General features: G+C 31.2%; 1 protein-coding gene across 2 annotated transcripts; it reads left to right on the plus strand.

Moving 5' to 3' along the window:
* Positions 1-7261: 7261 nt before the first annotated feature.
* Positions 7262-8285, plus strand: LOC126726270 (uncharacterized). Of its 2 annotated transcripts, none has more exons than XM_050431496.1 (3): positions 7262-7417; positions 7584-7730; positions 7839-8285. In XM_050431496.1, exons 1-3 carry the CDS (start codon positions 7337-7339, stop codon positions 8103-8105), a joined length of 495 nt encoding a protein of 164 aa, XP_050287453.1. In that variant the 5' UTR covers positions 7262-7336; the 3' UTR covers positions 8106-8285. The 2 variants fall into 2 exon arrangements, with proteins under 2 accessions (XP_050287453.1, XP_050287454.1); XM_050431497.1 differs by having other exon boundaries at positions 7584-7721.
* Positions 8286-17947: the final 9662 nt, after the last annotated feature.

Below are 17947 nucleotides of genomic sequence, written 5' to 3' on the forward strand. Positions count from 1 at the left end.
TATTTATATCTTTTAAAACCTAAACCTAAACATAAGGACTAAATATATAAACAAACTAACCTTACAAAAGCTGAACTTTATAAGCTAAAATCTATACCGTGCATTGTAGATCTTGAATGCTTTAGGGCTTCCTACGTCTGGAGAGAGAGAGTTTGCAGAAACCGTGACTTTATATTTCTTAACTTGAGAGAGGGGTAAGGTTGCTAGGGTTTTGTAGATCTTGAATGCTTTAGAGTTTCCTACGTCTGGAGAAAGAAAGAGTTTGCAGAAACCATGGCTTTATATTTCTTAACTTGAGAGAGGGGTAAGGTTGCTAGGGTTTTGAGGAGTTATAATTTTTATTTATTTTTTATGCTGACGTGGAAAATTGTGGTGCCAGTAAAGGCTTCGGTTTTATATATATAAATATATATATATATATATATATATATATATATATATATATATATATATATTGATAAGGGAATGAATAGATAAAAACACTTAAAAATAAATTTAAATAATATATACATTCTTAAATTTACATGGTACAAGGTTCATTAATCTTGTGGGTAAAGTGTCTTGTTGTCAAATAAGAATCTGGAGATTAGACTTATACCAAAAACTAATTGGTGTCTTAGCCTGATGATAAAAAACAATTATCATGGAGTAGACCCCATAGGTCTGCAAATATACAATTATATCTATAAATAGAATTTTTTTTTTTTTTTAAAGGTTCATTAATCTTATCATTGCCACACACAAAAAGATGACATGGATCATATCAAGTTATCAACCTCATAGGTGCATCTATAGCTAGCATATAAAATATGAAATAAATGTTAAATTGCCTACAATGATAAATAAATATATAGAAATTTAAGAACAAAAAATAACATGTAAATAATTAATTATGAATTGCACCTAAATGTTAGTACGTAGTAGATCGAACCTGGGAAATGTTCATACTTGAGAATTGTATTTCGTCAATAATATAGAATTTTAATATAACTTTAGTATACAATGAAAATTTGTCAATTAAGAATAATTTTTTTTGTAAATATGACTATTTTATAAATGGATTAAATATTACCTTCATATTCATATAAACAACTTCAAGTGCAAATCAAAACTTCCACATTCTCTAGAAAATGACAAGCTCGATAATAAGTAAGAATTTTACCTCCAACGCTTAAAGTTGATTAAGAAGCAAAACCATAGTTATACGAATGCTCAAGAGATTGGTTGTCATTAAAGAGAGCTTAGAAAATCGCTTGTAATTCTCTTTTCACTAGGAGAGAACATCAAATTTTGTATGTTGTTTTCGGCTAAGTCTAGGCTCTAATACATGTCCAACTGAGTTTTCTTTCTCTCTTTTTTGTGGCTTTATGTGAACTTTCATAATAGCCTATCTCCTAAGACAATTACACAACAGTGAGTCAAATATGGGATGACCCCTTTTGTTCATGAGTCCAGAAATCCCCATCCATACCCATATTTTTCCTACTGAATTGAGACAAGTTAACGAGTTTAGGTCCAATTTAATAGGTCTAAATTAAAATTGAGGTGGATTAAGCCTTAATATTTTTAACAATCTTCTCTTCTATATATGATAACTAAGTAATAATATTGTTGGTAAGGACACTCAAACTAGAAAAGTCTCAAATATTCCCTTTAGAAATAGAGAAGTTTAATAAACCAAAAAATAATTCCAAAGTTAGTGCATCTGTAGTGAAGTTTCAACTAAGTCCTAATAGATGCATGTTACATGGAAAAAAAATTATACCAAGAAGTCAAAATCAAAGTCTTCATCAAGGAAGGATATTAATCATGTTAGGTTCTAATTAAAGATTTAGGATTAAATGTTTAGATTCCTATTTTGTTTATGTTGGCAAACCAAGAACAAAAACATGTCTAGTTTAAGTGTTAGACATTGCTCAAGATAGTACAAATCAAGTTTCAAGAACATTCAAACTACAAAAAGGAGAGTTCAAATTCAGTGAAGCTCGACCAATCGAAAATTAGATTCGACCGTTCGAAAATCACAGTAAATCAAATTCTACAGAATTTAAATCAAGCCCAAACCTGGAAAAATATTTAGGGTTTCAGTCCAACACTCCTAAGTATAAAAGGAAAACATTTACTATGTTTTGAAGACTCTTGGAAGACTTGAGAGTTACTCATGTGAGATCTGAGAAGTTTTGTAACCTTCTAACTCTACAAGTGTCTACCAGAACAAGATCTATAATCAAGTGTTGATGGAACCTAATTGGTACTACAAGATCAACAACTGGTGATCTAAACCTTTGAATGGGATCTTAAAATCATAAGCGTGGGAGCTTGTGTGCTGCAAATCTAAGAAAGAAGAATCCGTGGAGTCGGAGCTTGTACGTGGTTGTATCAATAAGTTCTACTAGTGGTAGCAATAGATTTAGGGTTAAATATTTTGTAAACTTCATTTCTTTCTAGTAGATTTGTTTATCTTGAGGATAGTTATGTCAAATCATTCCCAAGTTTTTATCTTGAGACGGTTGGTTTCATTAGTTTTCCTAAGTGATCATATATGTGTGTTATTTTCTTTTCCGTTGTGCATGATATGATATTTTGATGTTTAACCTAGATCTCATAATTAATCTAAGTAAACACTTGGCTAATTCATTAAGTTAAACAATCTGTTTTAAGGGGTCTAAACAAACAAACAAATCATTAAGTTCAAAATTATGTTTTAAACCTATAAAAAAAATTATGTTTTAAAAAAAGTTTGATAATCAAAAGTCAGAGTCAGAGTAAGCCAGACATAGCAAGTGTTGTAACAAATAGCCAAATAGTAAGGCTAAATGATGGTGTTGATGTTCTTATTATTACAAAAGGTACGTATTTGAGATTTAAAAAAATTAAAAAATCATAGATAGTAGATTTTAAAAATTCCTCATTTGTGTTGAAATAGAGATTAGTTTAACAAATATAAAACTTGATATGAAGATTATGTTATGTTTTTTTATGAAAAAAAATGGTAAGAAGTAATCTGTGTTGGCATCTTCCATCTAAGCGTTAACATAGTAACACCCAAGGCTGGCTCTATGGTGGAGCAAAAAATGCAACCGCCTAAGGCCCCAAGTAAAAAAAAGGCCCCTAAATTTTAACCAATAAGATTATTTATAATCAATAAATAAAATAAATTTTTTATTAGATGAAAAACAAATAAAAAAATAGAGAAAAATGCAACGTCGTCCACAATATTTTTCACAATACTTTTACAACTAATGTTAAGTAGCAAGTTATTACAGCCTATTGTTGATGGCAAAAAAATAATTATAGTGATATTTTCAAATAAAAAACAAAAAACAGTTTAAAATCTAGGATTTGTTGTAAAAAATATTGTGAATGTTGCACTTCTAAAAATAAAAAGAATAATAATAAGAATTTAATTAGCAAACTTTTACTAGTTTTCATCTAAATCTACCACTAACACCACTATTTTACTTACCACTATCAATCTACCACATCAACAAGTATGAAAAATTTTGTCAAATTGTTTTTGTCTTAAAAATTCAAAAAAAAAAAAAATTCTATGTAGTTCATGTTAATTAGTAGTAATTTTGCATCTAAATAAGATGATCAATTTTCGCCTTAGACCCCCAAATGCATCAAGCCGCCCCTGGTAACACCCTACCTACCTGGGCACTTATATTATGTTAGCTAATAATGTTGAGTGTAAAGATATAAAAATAGTACTAACTTGGATGTTTTGATAGATTTTTTAAAACATTTGGTAACTGAGGCAGGCAAAATAACTTGGAAGGAATTTATTTTTCAGACTGGCTAAATTCTTTGAAACTTGTAACAATTTTACAGAACAATGAGGTCGTTTTATAACCTCTTGGTAACCACTACTTTCTTAGCCTTCATTTAAATATCAACTTTACATCTAACTTAATTTCCAAACTTTCACACGGTGTGTAATTTTATACTATACTTACACTATACACATGAACTTTCTTAGATTTGTTTATGAAAATATCTCTTAATTAAGATACGTTTTCCACTGAACATATGTGAGGAGTACAGTTTTTGTGGGTAATAAGTGAGTTAAAAAGACAAAACTTTAATCCCTGTTAAGAGTACCTTTTGCTCTGTAGTGAGATTTTGGGTGAATGAATGATAATTTGAAGTTCATGATCCTTTCCATTGATCATGGATTTGATACGTAGATCAAAGACAAAATTACATTAAATTTTATATTTTGTAATGAATCCTATTTTATTTTATTGTTTTATGTTTACAATAAACAAATCTAGAGTGACTAGTAATGAATGGAAGTTTTCAAAATCATATCTAGAAAGAGAAGAAAGAAAGATAACGAATAAAACAATAGGTTTTAGTGCGTGTCAGCTGAGCATGTGACTCTGGGGGCCAGTAGCAAGCAGTAGCCAGCGGGGTTTGGTACAGGAGACAAAGGGAAACCAAACAAAAGGCCCGTGAAAGACTGCGAATGCCGTCTTGACTGCCTCACTTCACTGTTGTATGTCTGACTGACAGTGATACCATGCCTCACTGATTCGTTTCCTACATCCCTTCCTATGTAAATTTTTTAAAGACTTGCGAATATATATATATATATATATATATGTGAGACAAGTATATCATCCCCCCTTTTCATCTCAATTATATGCTCTTGTCTTTTGGCATGCCTTGTTTATCCCCACCTCCCTCGTACAATGTACAACCCTCCTTTCGACTCAATGAGAGACACCCTTGTCTATTCATGTCCTACTTTTGTTTCATCACCAATGTTCATCTTTGTAAAGAGCCTACTACATTAAATCGTATTTTTTACTTTCAAGTAAAGTTAAGTATTGAACCGGGTGGCTTAGTCGGTAAGATATTGGGTCAACAAGTCTCAGAACTTGGGTTCAATGAGAGACACCCTTGTCTATTCATGTCCTACTTTTGTTTCATTACCAATGTTCATCTTTGTAAAGAGCCTACTACATTAAATCGTATTTTTTACTTTCAAATAAAGTTAAGTATTGAACCGAGTGGCTTAGTCGGTAAGATATTGGGTCAACAAGTCTCAGAACTTGGGTTCAAGTCTCAACAATTAGCTGTATGTTGGTTTTTCTTATATCTCATCTCCGTCCCAAACGGTCGACCTAAAAAATAAATGAGTTTCTCACACAGACTGGAAGTATGGGGTCAAACTCGGCAGCAGGTAGGGTGCTACCATGGTCACGTCCAAATAGAAAAGTCACACTGGTCGCCCTCCTCCACCCTTTTTTTTCTTTAAAAAAAAAAAAAAAAATGTGTTTAGTGATCATAGCATCAAAATATTCACCATGATCATGAATCCAAATTAAGGAGAGATAGTTTTGAAGGAATGTTTATAATCCCCAAGTTTCATTGGAGCTCTTCATTTTAGAAAAATGTAAAAAACACTACAAATTTTATTATATAACCTCTACTAACTGGTGTGATAATGAATATAAATAATAAGTTTCAAAATATTATAAATAAATGTCAGAATTATTTTTTATGATTAATGATACATCAGTTTTTAAAAGTAATATAGTAAAATAGTAGTAACCCCACCGATCCTAATGCTTTAGCCATTATGAAAAAACGCATGTTGCAAAATATATAAGACGCCTACTCTTTTCGGCACGAGAGGATTTACCCAAGATCCTTATTGTTAATTTATAATGTCACTCATTACATGCAAGATTCCTTTGAAATGCATTGATGCAAGAAAATCCACAGCAATTGCTAAATTTGAAAATTTCCCTCTACGTTCAATTTTTCACCTCAATTGTGGTTGATGAAAATAGCTCCTATTTTCATGTAACATTCCCGTGGACTGCAGCTCTGCAGTGATGTTTTCTATCACTACATGAAAAAGAGTGACTATTGTACTAATTGTACAGTTTTTACCAAGAATACTGAGCGAAACCATTCAATTTTAATAAGGCTCTGCTTGGAAGGAGGGAATGGAATGGAATGGAAAGGAATAAAAAGAATAATTTTAGAATATTCTTCCCTTCTCTTGTTTGGGAGTTTTAATGGAGGGAATGGAAAGTCCATTCCCTTGTTTGGGAGTTTAAGTGAGAGGGAATGGAATGGATAGGAGGGAACACTCATTCCTCTCTATTCCCTTAAAACCTCAAATTTTCATTCCCCCCGAAATTGGGAGGAATGGGAGGGAATGGAATTAGATTTAATGATTTTTTTACTAGAACTCCCAAAATACCCTTATATATTCAACCTTTTATTTTAAAATAGGGGTCTAATAGTAATATTTTCATAAAATGATTTCATTCCATTCTCTCCATGTTGCTCCCAAACAGGATTACTTACATTCCATTCCTTTCCATTCCTTTATTTTAAAAAATCCAATCAAGGTTACTTAATTTCATTCCATTCTTTTCCATTCCTTTCCCTTATTTAAATACATTTCATTCCATTCCATTCCTTTCCATTTCCTTATGACCATCTCATTCCATTCCATTCCCTTATGAACTCCCAAGCGGAGCCTAAGAGAAAATGTACACAAGAAGCATTAATTTTAAAATGAGCAAGGGGATCCCCAACTCTGAAAGGGTTAGGACTAGAGTTATTTTGGTTGGTTAGCTTTCAGGCAACTTTATACAAATATTCATTTTTTAAAAATTAGCAAGAGTCACGGAATTGCTATTTAAAATTCTTACACTTTTTTTTTTCAAATTCCAAATATCTTATTAAGGGATTAAAAATCTATTGAGTTTTATTCCAATCATATTTGCTATATACATATGCTACTTAATTATCACCATTGTAATAGTAGATAATTAAGGGATATCTCAGAAATTATTTACCATGATAGCAGGCATTTTACCTAGGGCAACAACGCTTCACTTTTCTTTTCTTTTTTATGTCATTTAAAAAAAAAAGTAATGTTACAGACATAAATTATTTTTATAAAAATATTGATGTGATCAACTTTTTACTGGTTTTCATTTAAACCCACTATTAATATCACTTTTTTATTTACCAATAATTACTCACCATATTAGTTTTTATAAATTGTAAAATAATTTATATCTCTAACATTATTTAAAAAATATATATATAAATGAATAAGGAATGAAGTCGGTATATATGTTTACCAAAAAATAAAAAGAAGTCGGTATTGACGGTACATATGATACATGTGGTTTTCCCAGTTTCCAATTTCAGAAAAGACAAATGAATAGTAGCTTGGCAATCTGAGATCCCAAGACAAATATACTTCATCAATACCCTCTCTTTTCACACTATAAAAGCCAGGGCACAATAAAAGCCAGGACACAACAATCAATCTTTGCTTTAAACATTCGAGAGAGATATGGCTTCCATGCTGCAAAAGAGGATAGCTATGCGCAGAAAGATTCATATCCTTCGAGCCCAAACCAAGTGCTCCAAATCTGTAATGTGAAACTAGAGATTACGTTCTCTGCTTTTACTTTATTACTAGCAAAAAGGGATAGCATAGCACAGAACGATTCACATCTTTTAAAACTGTAACTCTTTTCTTTCACAAATTTTTCGAGCACACATGCTATTACTAACCATTTTCTCGTTTGTGTACTAAGGTTAAAAGGAGCTTCATCAACACGGCTACTCTTTTATACATTTACAAGCTAATACTCAAGTTGGAGGCTATCAAAAGAGAGTACTTGAACCTAATGGCTACTAAAAAAGAATACCTAAAGCTAATGAAGAATATGCAGGTGCCTGAGGTCTCTCTCTCTCTCTCTCTCTCTCTCTCTCTCTCTCTCTCTCTCTCTGACACATAATTTGCTCAAAACAAGATTATTATATCAAACTATTGTGCGTGTAATGAACAGGATGTAGAAGTGCAGAAGCTAAGAGAGGGATTTCTAGTAAAGGTGAACTGTGAGAAAGGAGAAGACAGGCTAGTTAGAATCTTGGAGGCCTTTGATGAGAGGGGTCTTAATGTACAGCAAGCTAGAGTTTCAAGCAACAAACGTTTTGAAATGGAAGCCATTGTTGTGGCACAAGACCAGGCTCTGGATGTAAAAGAAGTAACTGAAGCTCTCTTAGGAGCATTGAAAAGAAAGTTGGAGATGCGACACGACACTCAAGAAGCTTGAAAGATCCTGTAGCTAATGAGTCAAAAGTAATCTAATAGTTGAACATGGTATTTTATCTAACAAGTTCCCAGCTCTAACTTTCTGTTTTGTGATGTTCTTCGGAGACATTGTCACATTCGTTTTAGATGTAGCAGAAATGGGTTTGGAATCGTTACAAGTAAATAAAATGAATTGTTTGTACGTGAGAATGTTGCCTAGATAACTCGTATCTTTTATATCCGGAAAAGTCTGCCGAACACAAAAAGCTTTACCGATTTTTACATACCCTCTTTGTGTTTTTGTGTTGTGGTAAATCCAGTTGAGTGCTATCTTGAATACAATGGAAAAACTTGTTGAACATCAGTGTTTACGGACACATAGGGTGTGCAACAAACACTACCCTAGCCTAAATACAACGTGAAAATATCAGTAAAAAATTTGATGTCTCTAACAAAGTGGTTTAAGTTTTCACAAACTTCCTTATAGGAAAATTTTATTTCCACTAGTTAAATTTACAACACTACAATTTAATTACCAAAAAATACAGTTGATTTTGATTTAACATTAACAATATAATATTTGAATATGATATTATAGGCATGCCCTTTTTTCTTTTCTTTTTTTGGCTGAGTACTAATCATGCCGATCAGAGAATAAGCAAAAGGATAAACACATAAGTTAATCAATTTATATATATATACACACACACTTAAAAGCGTACCCAAAAAAAAAAAATTATACATAATAACTCTATCAAATTTAATTATATTGATTTGAAGAGTTTCAAGCTATAATCATATTATACCAAATGTGCCGGACCTCTCATGGATGGCCTCCTCCCCATTGATATTGTGACATTGGACTGACTCTTCAAAATCACTTACATCGATCGCCATAATAAAGATAAAGAAGAGGGCCATTACGTTAATAATATTGCCCCATGAAATCCAACAAATTGACGGACTTTCTGTAGTCAGTCCATAATACCCGTTTCCCGCTTTCAAAAACCAAAAAATAAAACAAAAAAATAAACAAAAATGTAAAGAGTTTCTCAACATGCCATATTTGTGGATGTCATATTCTTTGATTGAACCTTTTTGTGCACCACCATAGGTTAATTGAAAAATAACTGATGTTATTATATTTGGGTTTGTTTCTGGGAGTCAAGCTCGAAACTCAATATGGGTCCAAAGAAAATTAATGACTTTTAAGGAATTTTTAGAAATTTAAAAAATAAAGCAAAGACTAAAATCTAAGATAGAAAGTATGAATAATAAAGTAAGAGCAAAATAATATAGACCTACATTGAAATGAAAACAGAATAATATATGCCCAACGGTAAGTTAAAACAGTATAATGCATGTTCAGCGATGAGATAAAATGGAATAATTATGTCCACTAGTGTAATAAAAGTGAAAAAAAAAAAAAAAAAGTTGCAGCGCAGTTAGCATAATTTTCTAGAAGATTAATAAAGTGATGAAGTATTAATGAAGCAATACACGTAGCAATAAAATACTACATAAAGAAACTTGCATCCAACAGTAAAATAATAGTAAATTAGTCGGCATTCATCGGTTAAGCATTTAAGGTAGAAGAATAATGACTCATCATGAATTCAAAGGTAGAACAGTTCCAAGTCTAGCATAAGATATCAATAAAATAATACAAATCCATCAATAACGAAAGCTATGGATAAAGCAGTAGAGAATCAATAAAGTAAAATAGTTTCTTCCAAGATGATTTTAAATTAATGGAAAAGCTTATATTTAGTATCCAGTTGCATTAGACACGTTACGATGTAGGCACATATTCAATTTAATTTAGACACATGTCCATATCCTAATGTGTCTAGTGAAACTGGAGTTACTGGACATTGCACATAAGCCGTATCAGTAATTTAAAGAACTAGTTGAGTGTGATTGGAAGGAGAAAGTGTGACCACTTGTGCAAGAGGATTAATTGACCAATTCTCGTTTGATGATCATTAGCTTGGAAAGAAATAGATTTCCTTACTAAGATCTATTTTTCTTCCTTGAAAAGGGTTTTTGATGAAGTGGAGTGTTTAAATTATTTCTTTGTGATGTGTTTAGGCTATAGGCAGCATAGAGTGGCATCTATTTTTCTAAGTATAGTTGGTGATGATGATAAGAGTTGGTTCTTAGTGCTTAATTTGTTCTATTGCTTCTCGTGATCAACTTAATTAAATAGAACTAATTTTTTTTTGAAAGTGAAAGCAAGAAAGTAGGAAGGAAAGTCTAGAGTTTATGAGGGGTCTTTCTTCTCCTTGGGTAGTGGGTTTTGATATAGCCGACTTGGTCTATGCAAAAAAAGGCATGTGAGAAAGTTTAAACCATTTAGTCTAAGTTCCCAAAATGTGTATTTTATGCCAATTGAAAAAGCAAATGTGTATACTCTCAATTTTGAATCAAATGTTGATTAAACTAGAAAGAAAGATTGAAGATCTATATTTCTAAGATCTAGCTGAGTGATTGAGGTATATCGGCTAATGAAACCCTATTGTGCACTAATTGTTTCAAAGCCCAGAAAGCTGCTAGCTAGTTGCATGCCAAGTCTCATGCACAATCAATTTTTAGGACTACTAGAGCTTCTTTTCCCCCTAAAGCACAAATTCTCAAGTTTTTCCCATAGAAACTCATGGGCTAGGACCATGAATCAAAGAGTGGAGTGAGGAATTTTGTTTATTTGTTATGGGTTTCTTCAAAAATCTACTACCAAGGAGATGCTATTGTCTTTGATTGAAATTAAATTGCTCTTCCTTTACTACAATCTTAATTACTTTCTCTTTCAGACATATGTCATGGGTGATGAGAAGTCTTCTTCTTCCTTGAGTTTCAGTCATGATTTTCTGAGCTTTGGCCAAATATCAAAAGTTTTGGTCTTCGTTTGCTAAAAAAGTAAAGAGACATTGATGTGGCAAAGGGGAAAGTCGCACGTAGCTAGTTAGGTAATTAAATACGAGATTATGACAATGTTGGTCATTAGGTGTTCACTACACGTATATTTGGTGTCAATAACATTACATCAATGGCTGACTTAGTGAGTTAGCCGTGGAGTTGGAGTGAAAATGAGAGTTAGACATGCAGGAACACGATGGTTTACGTTAAAAAAAACCCCATAAAAAAAAAGGTGAAAAAACCACAATTGAAGCAAAGAAATCCTCTACTCCCAGATATTCTATATTTACTATTTAATTACAATCTTTTGGAAACTAAGGGTCCGTTTGGATAGAACTTATTTTGCTGAAACTGAAAACACTGTAGCAAAATAATTTTTAAATGTGTGAATAGTACCGTAAAACTTATTTTTAATGAAAAAATTGTTGAAAAGTGAAATTTGTAGGTCCCAATACTATTCACAGAACTCACAAGACTGATAAAAGAACCGAGAAGTCAACACTACGACTACTAATCATGAACAGTATCATAAACAGTAACAGTTGTCCCCCCTAAACGCGTCCAAACACATACTAAATGCTCACTTGCTTTGCTTCTCTCTCACTACCCACTTCCGGGCCCCTTTCTAGTGTCTTACCTCCGTACCCTTGGTAAAGGCTAGTCCTTTTATAGGCCAAGGGAGGTGCTGGTCCTAGCACGGGTGCTAAATGCCTATTGGTTGCTTCTATTTATATTACAAAAATTAGGTACAACATTCTGTATGTGTGTGTAGAAGAAGGGAGGATTATTTTTTCTCACCAAAATGGTGAATTATAACTAACCAGTACTTTTCAAAACACCAACAACAAGTTCCCTATTCTATACTCTATACATCAAAATATTAATTATTTTTATGGACAAAACTTAGCTACAATATTTTAGGTGCTATTCCTTAGGTTCTTCACTTAAAATTGAGTCATATGGCTACATAACAAAAAAATACACTTTCATCCCATGAGGAAAAAATCACATGACAAAATCTTAAAAGGAGAATCTAAGAAACAACACTTAAGTACTATATTTAAGTCTTGCCCTATTTTCATTATTTCTCTCACTTTTCGAAACAACAATTTCTCTTTATTCCAATTACCACTTACTAAGACACAAATAAATAAAAATTTGGGGGAATGAACATTGCTTCCCCAAATATAGGGAAGCACTATAATATTAATTGTCTTATTTTAAGGTATGGGATGGGAGCCCAATGTGGGGCTTTATTGGCATTTCCTCCCTAAATTAGGGAGCAGGGCCAGCCCAAGATAGTTTGAGGGGCCCAAGATAGTTTGAGGCCTAAGGTAAAAAATTTAAAGGGGCATTTTTACATCTAAAATATCACTTAAATAATATTTAGTTCATTTTTTATTATAATTTTTAATTTCAAATCTATTATAAATTCTTACTTATTAATATGACTAATTCACCCAAAGTGAGTTAATAATACTTACTATATAGGTTTTACAAATTGGCATATCACCAATAAAATAAAATAAGTTTTCGAACATTCATTTATTATATTGTTTAAGTGTCACAAATCATATTCCTGTCACACCAATTTATAAGTTTTTTTTTCTTAAAATTTGTATTAGCTTTAGCATGCTTCATTCACTTAATGGTGATTGGGTTGTATTTCTAGTCATTCTTTTCTTTTTTTTAGAAAATGTTAAACTTATTACAAATTTTTCTATAAAAAACTTAAAAACTAATGTGGCAATGAGGTGACACTTCAACAAAAGAATAAATTAATATTGAATTACTTCTTATGATTGGTGACATATCAATTTATAGAACTTATGTTATAAAACTTGTAATATAGTAACATAACTCTAATATTTTTCGTCTAACTCACATTTTTTCTTTAATTATAAAATAAATAAATAAAAACCCTTACCGCCTTATTTGGGGGCCTTAGGCCATGGACTAAATGGCCTAGGCCCCTGGCTCTCTTAGAGAGTCCAATGTGATTTCTCTTCACCAAGCAAACTATACCCACTATCAAAAGTACTCCACACTCCCTCTAAACGGTCACTTTTAGGACTCGTTTTAAGGTCTTTGTTTAGTTTGTAACCTATTTTGCCAGGTGTATCAAAGGAACTACATTGGGGCACCTCATCCACTAGGCTTTATCTTCTTAATTAGCCCATTTCCCACGTCCATTGGGCTCATGGGCCAAGAATGTTAAATAAATGCTTGGATTTTACTATGTTTTTTTTGTGTCTATTTTGCATGTTTGCTGAGAAATAAATTGAATGGGCATTTATCACTAATTATTCCACTACGGAATTCCCGTCCAAATTAGTCTCATTAGTCTTGTTAAATTCATGTATTTGATTTGTTTATATATATCTGTATTTAAATTCTAGCACATGTCACTTTTAAATTTCTTATACATTATATTCCAGTGGTGTCGAGCATGCTTTAATCTCATAGTTTTAATTCGGTTCCCAAAAATAAATGATTTCAACCTAATGGATCTCATATCTACTCATCAGTACTTATTATGCCTAATATACAAAAAAAGAATGAGAAAAAACAAAGATTTAGTCATATAGTTTTAATTTGGTTCCCAAAAATAAAATTTTAAAATAACCATTAAACTCATTAACTAATGGATCTCTTATCTACTCTTCTATTTTGTCTAGTTATTTTAGTAAGAATTACATTAGACATCGATATTATCTGACCGTCCACCACTAGTTTAACGCAGAGATGTCATATGTGATCATGATGTGACCCACCCAATGACGAAATGCTAGATTGTCTTTCTTTTCTTTCTTCTTTTATATATATAAATATATATTTATATATATTTTTGGAGTAAAATTTGAGGAGTTTTCTATGAGGAACAGAAACAGTACCATGTCAAGTTTTCATCGGCGTCATCATCATTCATTGTAAATCATTGGTTTTTTTCTTAAACTTCAAAAGAACCCCATATGTCACTTTCAACAAGCGGTGGAAATTAGATAAATTCCATTTTTATTAGTTCTTTTTAACCAAACAATCACTGCCCAAAATCTGCTCCATATTCGTCCGACCCCTATCATTTACTAGCAAGTCGTTTATTATTTTAGCAGATAGATCCCAAAACATAATTACAAAAACATAATTATAATAAACCTATCATTACGTTTAATTAACTCTTTTTTTATTATTAATATTATTATAAGTGCCTTCATGGACATCCGGAGATGAACTGAATGGATTTGAAGGATGGTGCGTCTAGAAATCAAATGTTCATTAGCTATTAAGAAATTGTAAATTTAGTAATTTAATCTAACATGTCTCATGAGTAGAGAATGAAATAATCTGGCCAAAAGAGTAAGACATTACTTCTTTGTATAAATAGCAGGAGAAATTGAGAAGATGACTGATATAAAACACCAGAATATATGTCATTTTGTCTTAATAGAAAGATTTATGTGAAAAAGGTTTTCCATATTTTCTTGTATTTTTAAGTATATAAAAAAATTATTCAAGTGAAAACTATCTCTTAATTTTCTATATTTAACATAGCAATAAAGAGTTTTTTCCACTAAATTTTTCTAAAACAACTCTATCTCATGCGAAACTAAATTAGAAAAATGACTCTATTTTTCGCAAAACTAAATAAAAAAAATCAAAAAAAAAATAGTATTTTAACTTATTTTAAAGTCACTACTAAATATATAAAAAAATGAGATAGTTTTTTTATAAAATAGTTTTTGAAATTCAATTCATTTTTTAAAAAATGTTAATACAGAAACAAACAAAGCGTAAACTACCAATTCGACCCCTTCCCACATCATAAATATTTGGTATTTTTTTTTTTTTTTTGAAAGCTAAATATTTGGTAATTTGGTAGTAACTAGTGAGTTTTTCTATTTCTGGAACATAGGTTAAAAGCTCAAAATTTCAACGAAAAAGTTGGAACGCTGGTTCCAGTTCGGCCCCTCTAACCATTAATGTGATTGAGATTGTTTTTCACTGTTCCAAATTAAAATTGGGATCAAGGATGTCCAAAAAATCAAAGATAATGAGAAGGGGGGACAAAATCCAAACCAATGGGACTAAGTTTTTGAGTATTGACAGCTACCTTCGTATTGCTCAACTTCTGACCCATTCCATTTTAAATAATAATAATAATAATAACAACAACAACAATAATAATATTTATTTTTTAAAAATAAAAAAGAAAAAGAAAAACCTTCGAACCCCATATAACACGGATCGGGACAACATGTGAATTACATTCCATTGGTTAATGGTGAGCGTTGGGATCATAAAGCTCTTAAATGTTTGATGCATACTAACGTACCATTAGATAGTGTTTGATTTTGATACTTCAATTTTTTTTTTAGGATAACTATATTAAGATTTAAAGTTATTGTGCTTGCTCTATAATATTGTTTATTGTAGTATGTACTAAGATAACAATGGATTTCTTTTTTTTGAAGGCTATATTTGAACCCAAGTTCCTTACTTGATGAGATTTCACACCAATTGAATCAACCGAAATTCATTCATAATTTATGAAGTATATTTATTAGGATTACTCTACTTCATAATTTTTTGCGATCTTACTCTACTTCATAATTTTTTATTGAAATATTGTAAAATTTTCACCGTTGGAACTTTTTTTTATTATTATTCCTAATATGCACACCAAATTTTATTTTAACCAAATATTCTTTATTATTTGATCTACAAACTCATGTTATAATTTTAAAGCTCAAAACAAATGAAAAATAAATCTTTTATGATAAGATGGTTATTCTCTTATTATATGTTGAAATTTTACAGGGTATAGAAAGATAATGTAATATAACGTTATGCATTTTAAAAGAAGAAAAATTAAAATTAAGTATTAAGTATGTCATATTGCAAAAGTATATATATATATATATATATATATATATATATTTTTTTTTTTTTTTTTTTTTTTTGAGAATGTGCAAAAGTATATGTTGGGAGTTCCAAGAGATATTAAAATGTATTCAGAAGAAATATTTATATATTAAATGTGAAAGGGGAAACCATCAAGAAGTTTCTGTTCCTTGAAAACGTAGTTGTGACTTTGTGAGAGTCTGAGAGAATTGACGAAACAAACACTAAAAAGAACAAAAATAAAAGATGTAAACAAAGAAGGATAGCGCACCAAAGATGCCGCGGGGTAAGGAAGTCAGAGATGGAAACAATAAAATAATTTAACATTAGAAGTTATTCAAAAATACTCAGAATAAAATATTTTCCTTGTAGGAAAAAAAATAATTATGGTGACATTGCTTCACGCATTCGCCAAACTCTAGAGGCTTATTTTGTTGATAATTTTTAGGGTGAGCAAATTGCCCAATTGGCTCTTTCCATCCTTCTCCTACTAGAGAAGGACACAAAGCAATAACTGACCTAGTCAATGTTTCAAGTATTTCACTATCAATGGTTAGTATCACTCCAATTATTAAATTATGAAGTGTGGAACGGATTGAGATCAGGTGCAGGTACCAATAGCTCTGAATGGTTGAGATAGAGACTTGAAAAAAACAATTCTTAATCTCAATTATTGAGTAAATAATATAATTAAATGTTAAAAAGTGAAAGTTGTAAAAAATAAATATTCGTTGAATAAGGATGAGGGTAATTGCACTGGTGCAATACCTTAGGCAATTACACCTGATCCAAATCCTTGTGGAACCACATGCTGATTCTTAATAATTTAATATCAACCCCTAGGGTTTACCTAATCATTTAGTTTCTTAGATACTAATGTTATCATAAATATACTAAGTCTAAATTATTGTTAGGGCAAATTTTTATTTTTAGTGATTACTTTCCTATCAATAAGGATAAGCAAAAAAGTGAAAGTTATAGGGAAAAAACTTAAATAGGCCATCCCTTATATTAGAACCCAGAACATTGCTCTAAGACTATGTAAAAATTGCCCTATATAAAGGCCTAGATTTCCTTAGACGGCATAGTGGACTAATTTTTAGGTGAACTTAGTGAAAGTTATATAAAGGGAAAAAATTTAGATAGGTCGTCCCTTATATAAGAGCTTAGAGCATTGCCCCAAAACCATGTAAAAATTGCCCTATATAAAGGCATAGATTTTCTTAGGCGGCATAGTGGTCCAATATCAAGGTGAACTTAGCCACTTTTAAGGTTACCTTTATCTATTTTTCATCCATTTATATATGCATCCCTCTCCTTCTTTAATTAATCAGTGAAACAAAAAGAGTACCATATATCACCACCTAGTACAAACTTCATGTGCTAGTGTGACATATTGTTGGAAAAGTAACCGGCAGAGTAATAATATTGAACTGAAAAGAAAAATGGCTAAAGTTGGTCATAGGTTTTAGGCAGTTTCGTGAGCGATATATACAATACAGCACTTTTGACCCGTAAAAACATATGAAGAATAGTAACTCTTGGTGATTAAGTCACATAGTTGATAATTTAAATAACACTAAACACTATTTGACTTTTCTTAATAATTAAGAATATGAATTTTAAAGATAAGATGAGTTGGGATGGCAATTGGCAAGTTCCATTGAATTATGGAAAGGAATAAGGCTGGAGTTGATGATATCATCAACTATAGAAAATTGCCATAAAACAAATAATTTAGTAGATTAATAACATTGTGATGTACCTTAATTGAAAGGACCATGTGATTGTGAGCGAGATTAAAGTGGACTCAGCCCTTCATTGAAGTGAAGGGATAACATTTTAGTTTGGTTTGGCCTCAGGGGAACATATTGTTTTCCAACGCTCTTAATTGTAGCTTAATGGTTTGATTGGATGGAGTAAGAGAGAGAGAGCAAAAGGTTAGTTTTGCATAGAATTTCAAACAATTAAGACAAGTGAGATTTGAATCCAAATTAATACCAATGATCCACAAAACTCTTAAGAAAAAAGCATTTTGAGACTTAA

This window comes from Quercus robur, chromosome 5 (genome assembly GCF_932294415.1).
Source record: "Quercus robur chromosome 5, dhQueRobu3.1, whole genome shotgun sequence".
Taxonomy (NCBI): domain Eukaryota; kingdom Viridiplantae; phylum Streptophyta; class Magnoliopsida; order Fagales; family Fagaceae; genus Quercus; species Quercus robur.

Coding starts and splice junctions, on each gene's coding strand:
- LOC126726270 (XM_050431496.1), top strand. CDS start 7,337: ATGGCTTCCATGCTGCAAAAGAGGATAGCTATGCGCAGAAAGATTCAT. Junction 7,418..7,583: donor AAACCAAGTGCTCCAAATCT/GTAATGTGAAAC, acceptor TTGTGTACTAAG/GTTAAAAGGAGCTTCATCAA. Junction 7,731..7,838: donor AGAATATGCAGGTGCCTGAG/GTCTCTCTCTCT, acceptor TGTAATGAACAG/GATGTAGAAGTGCAGAAGCT.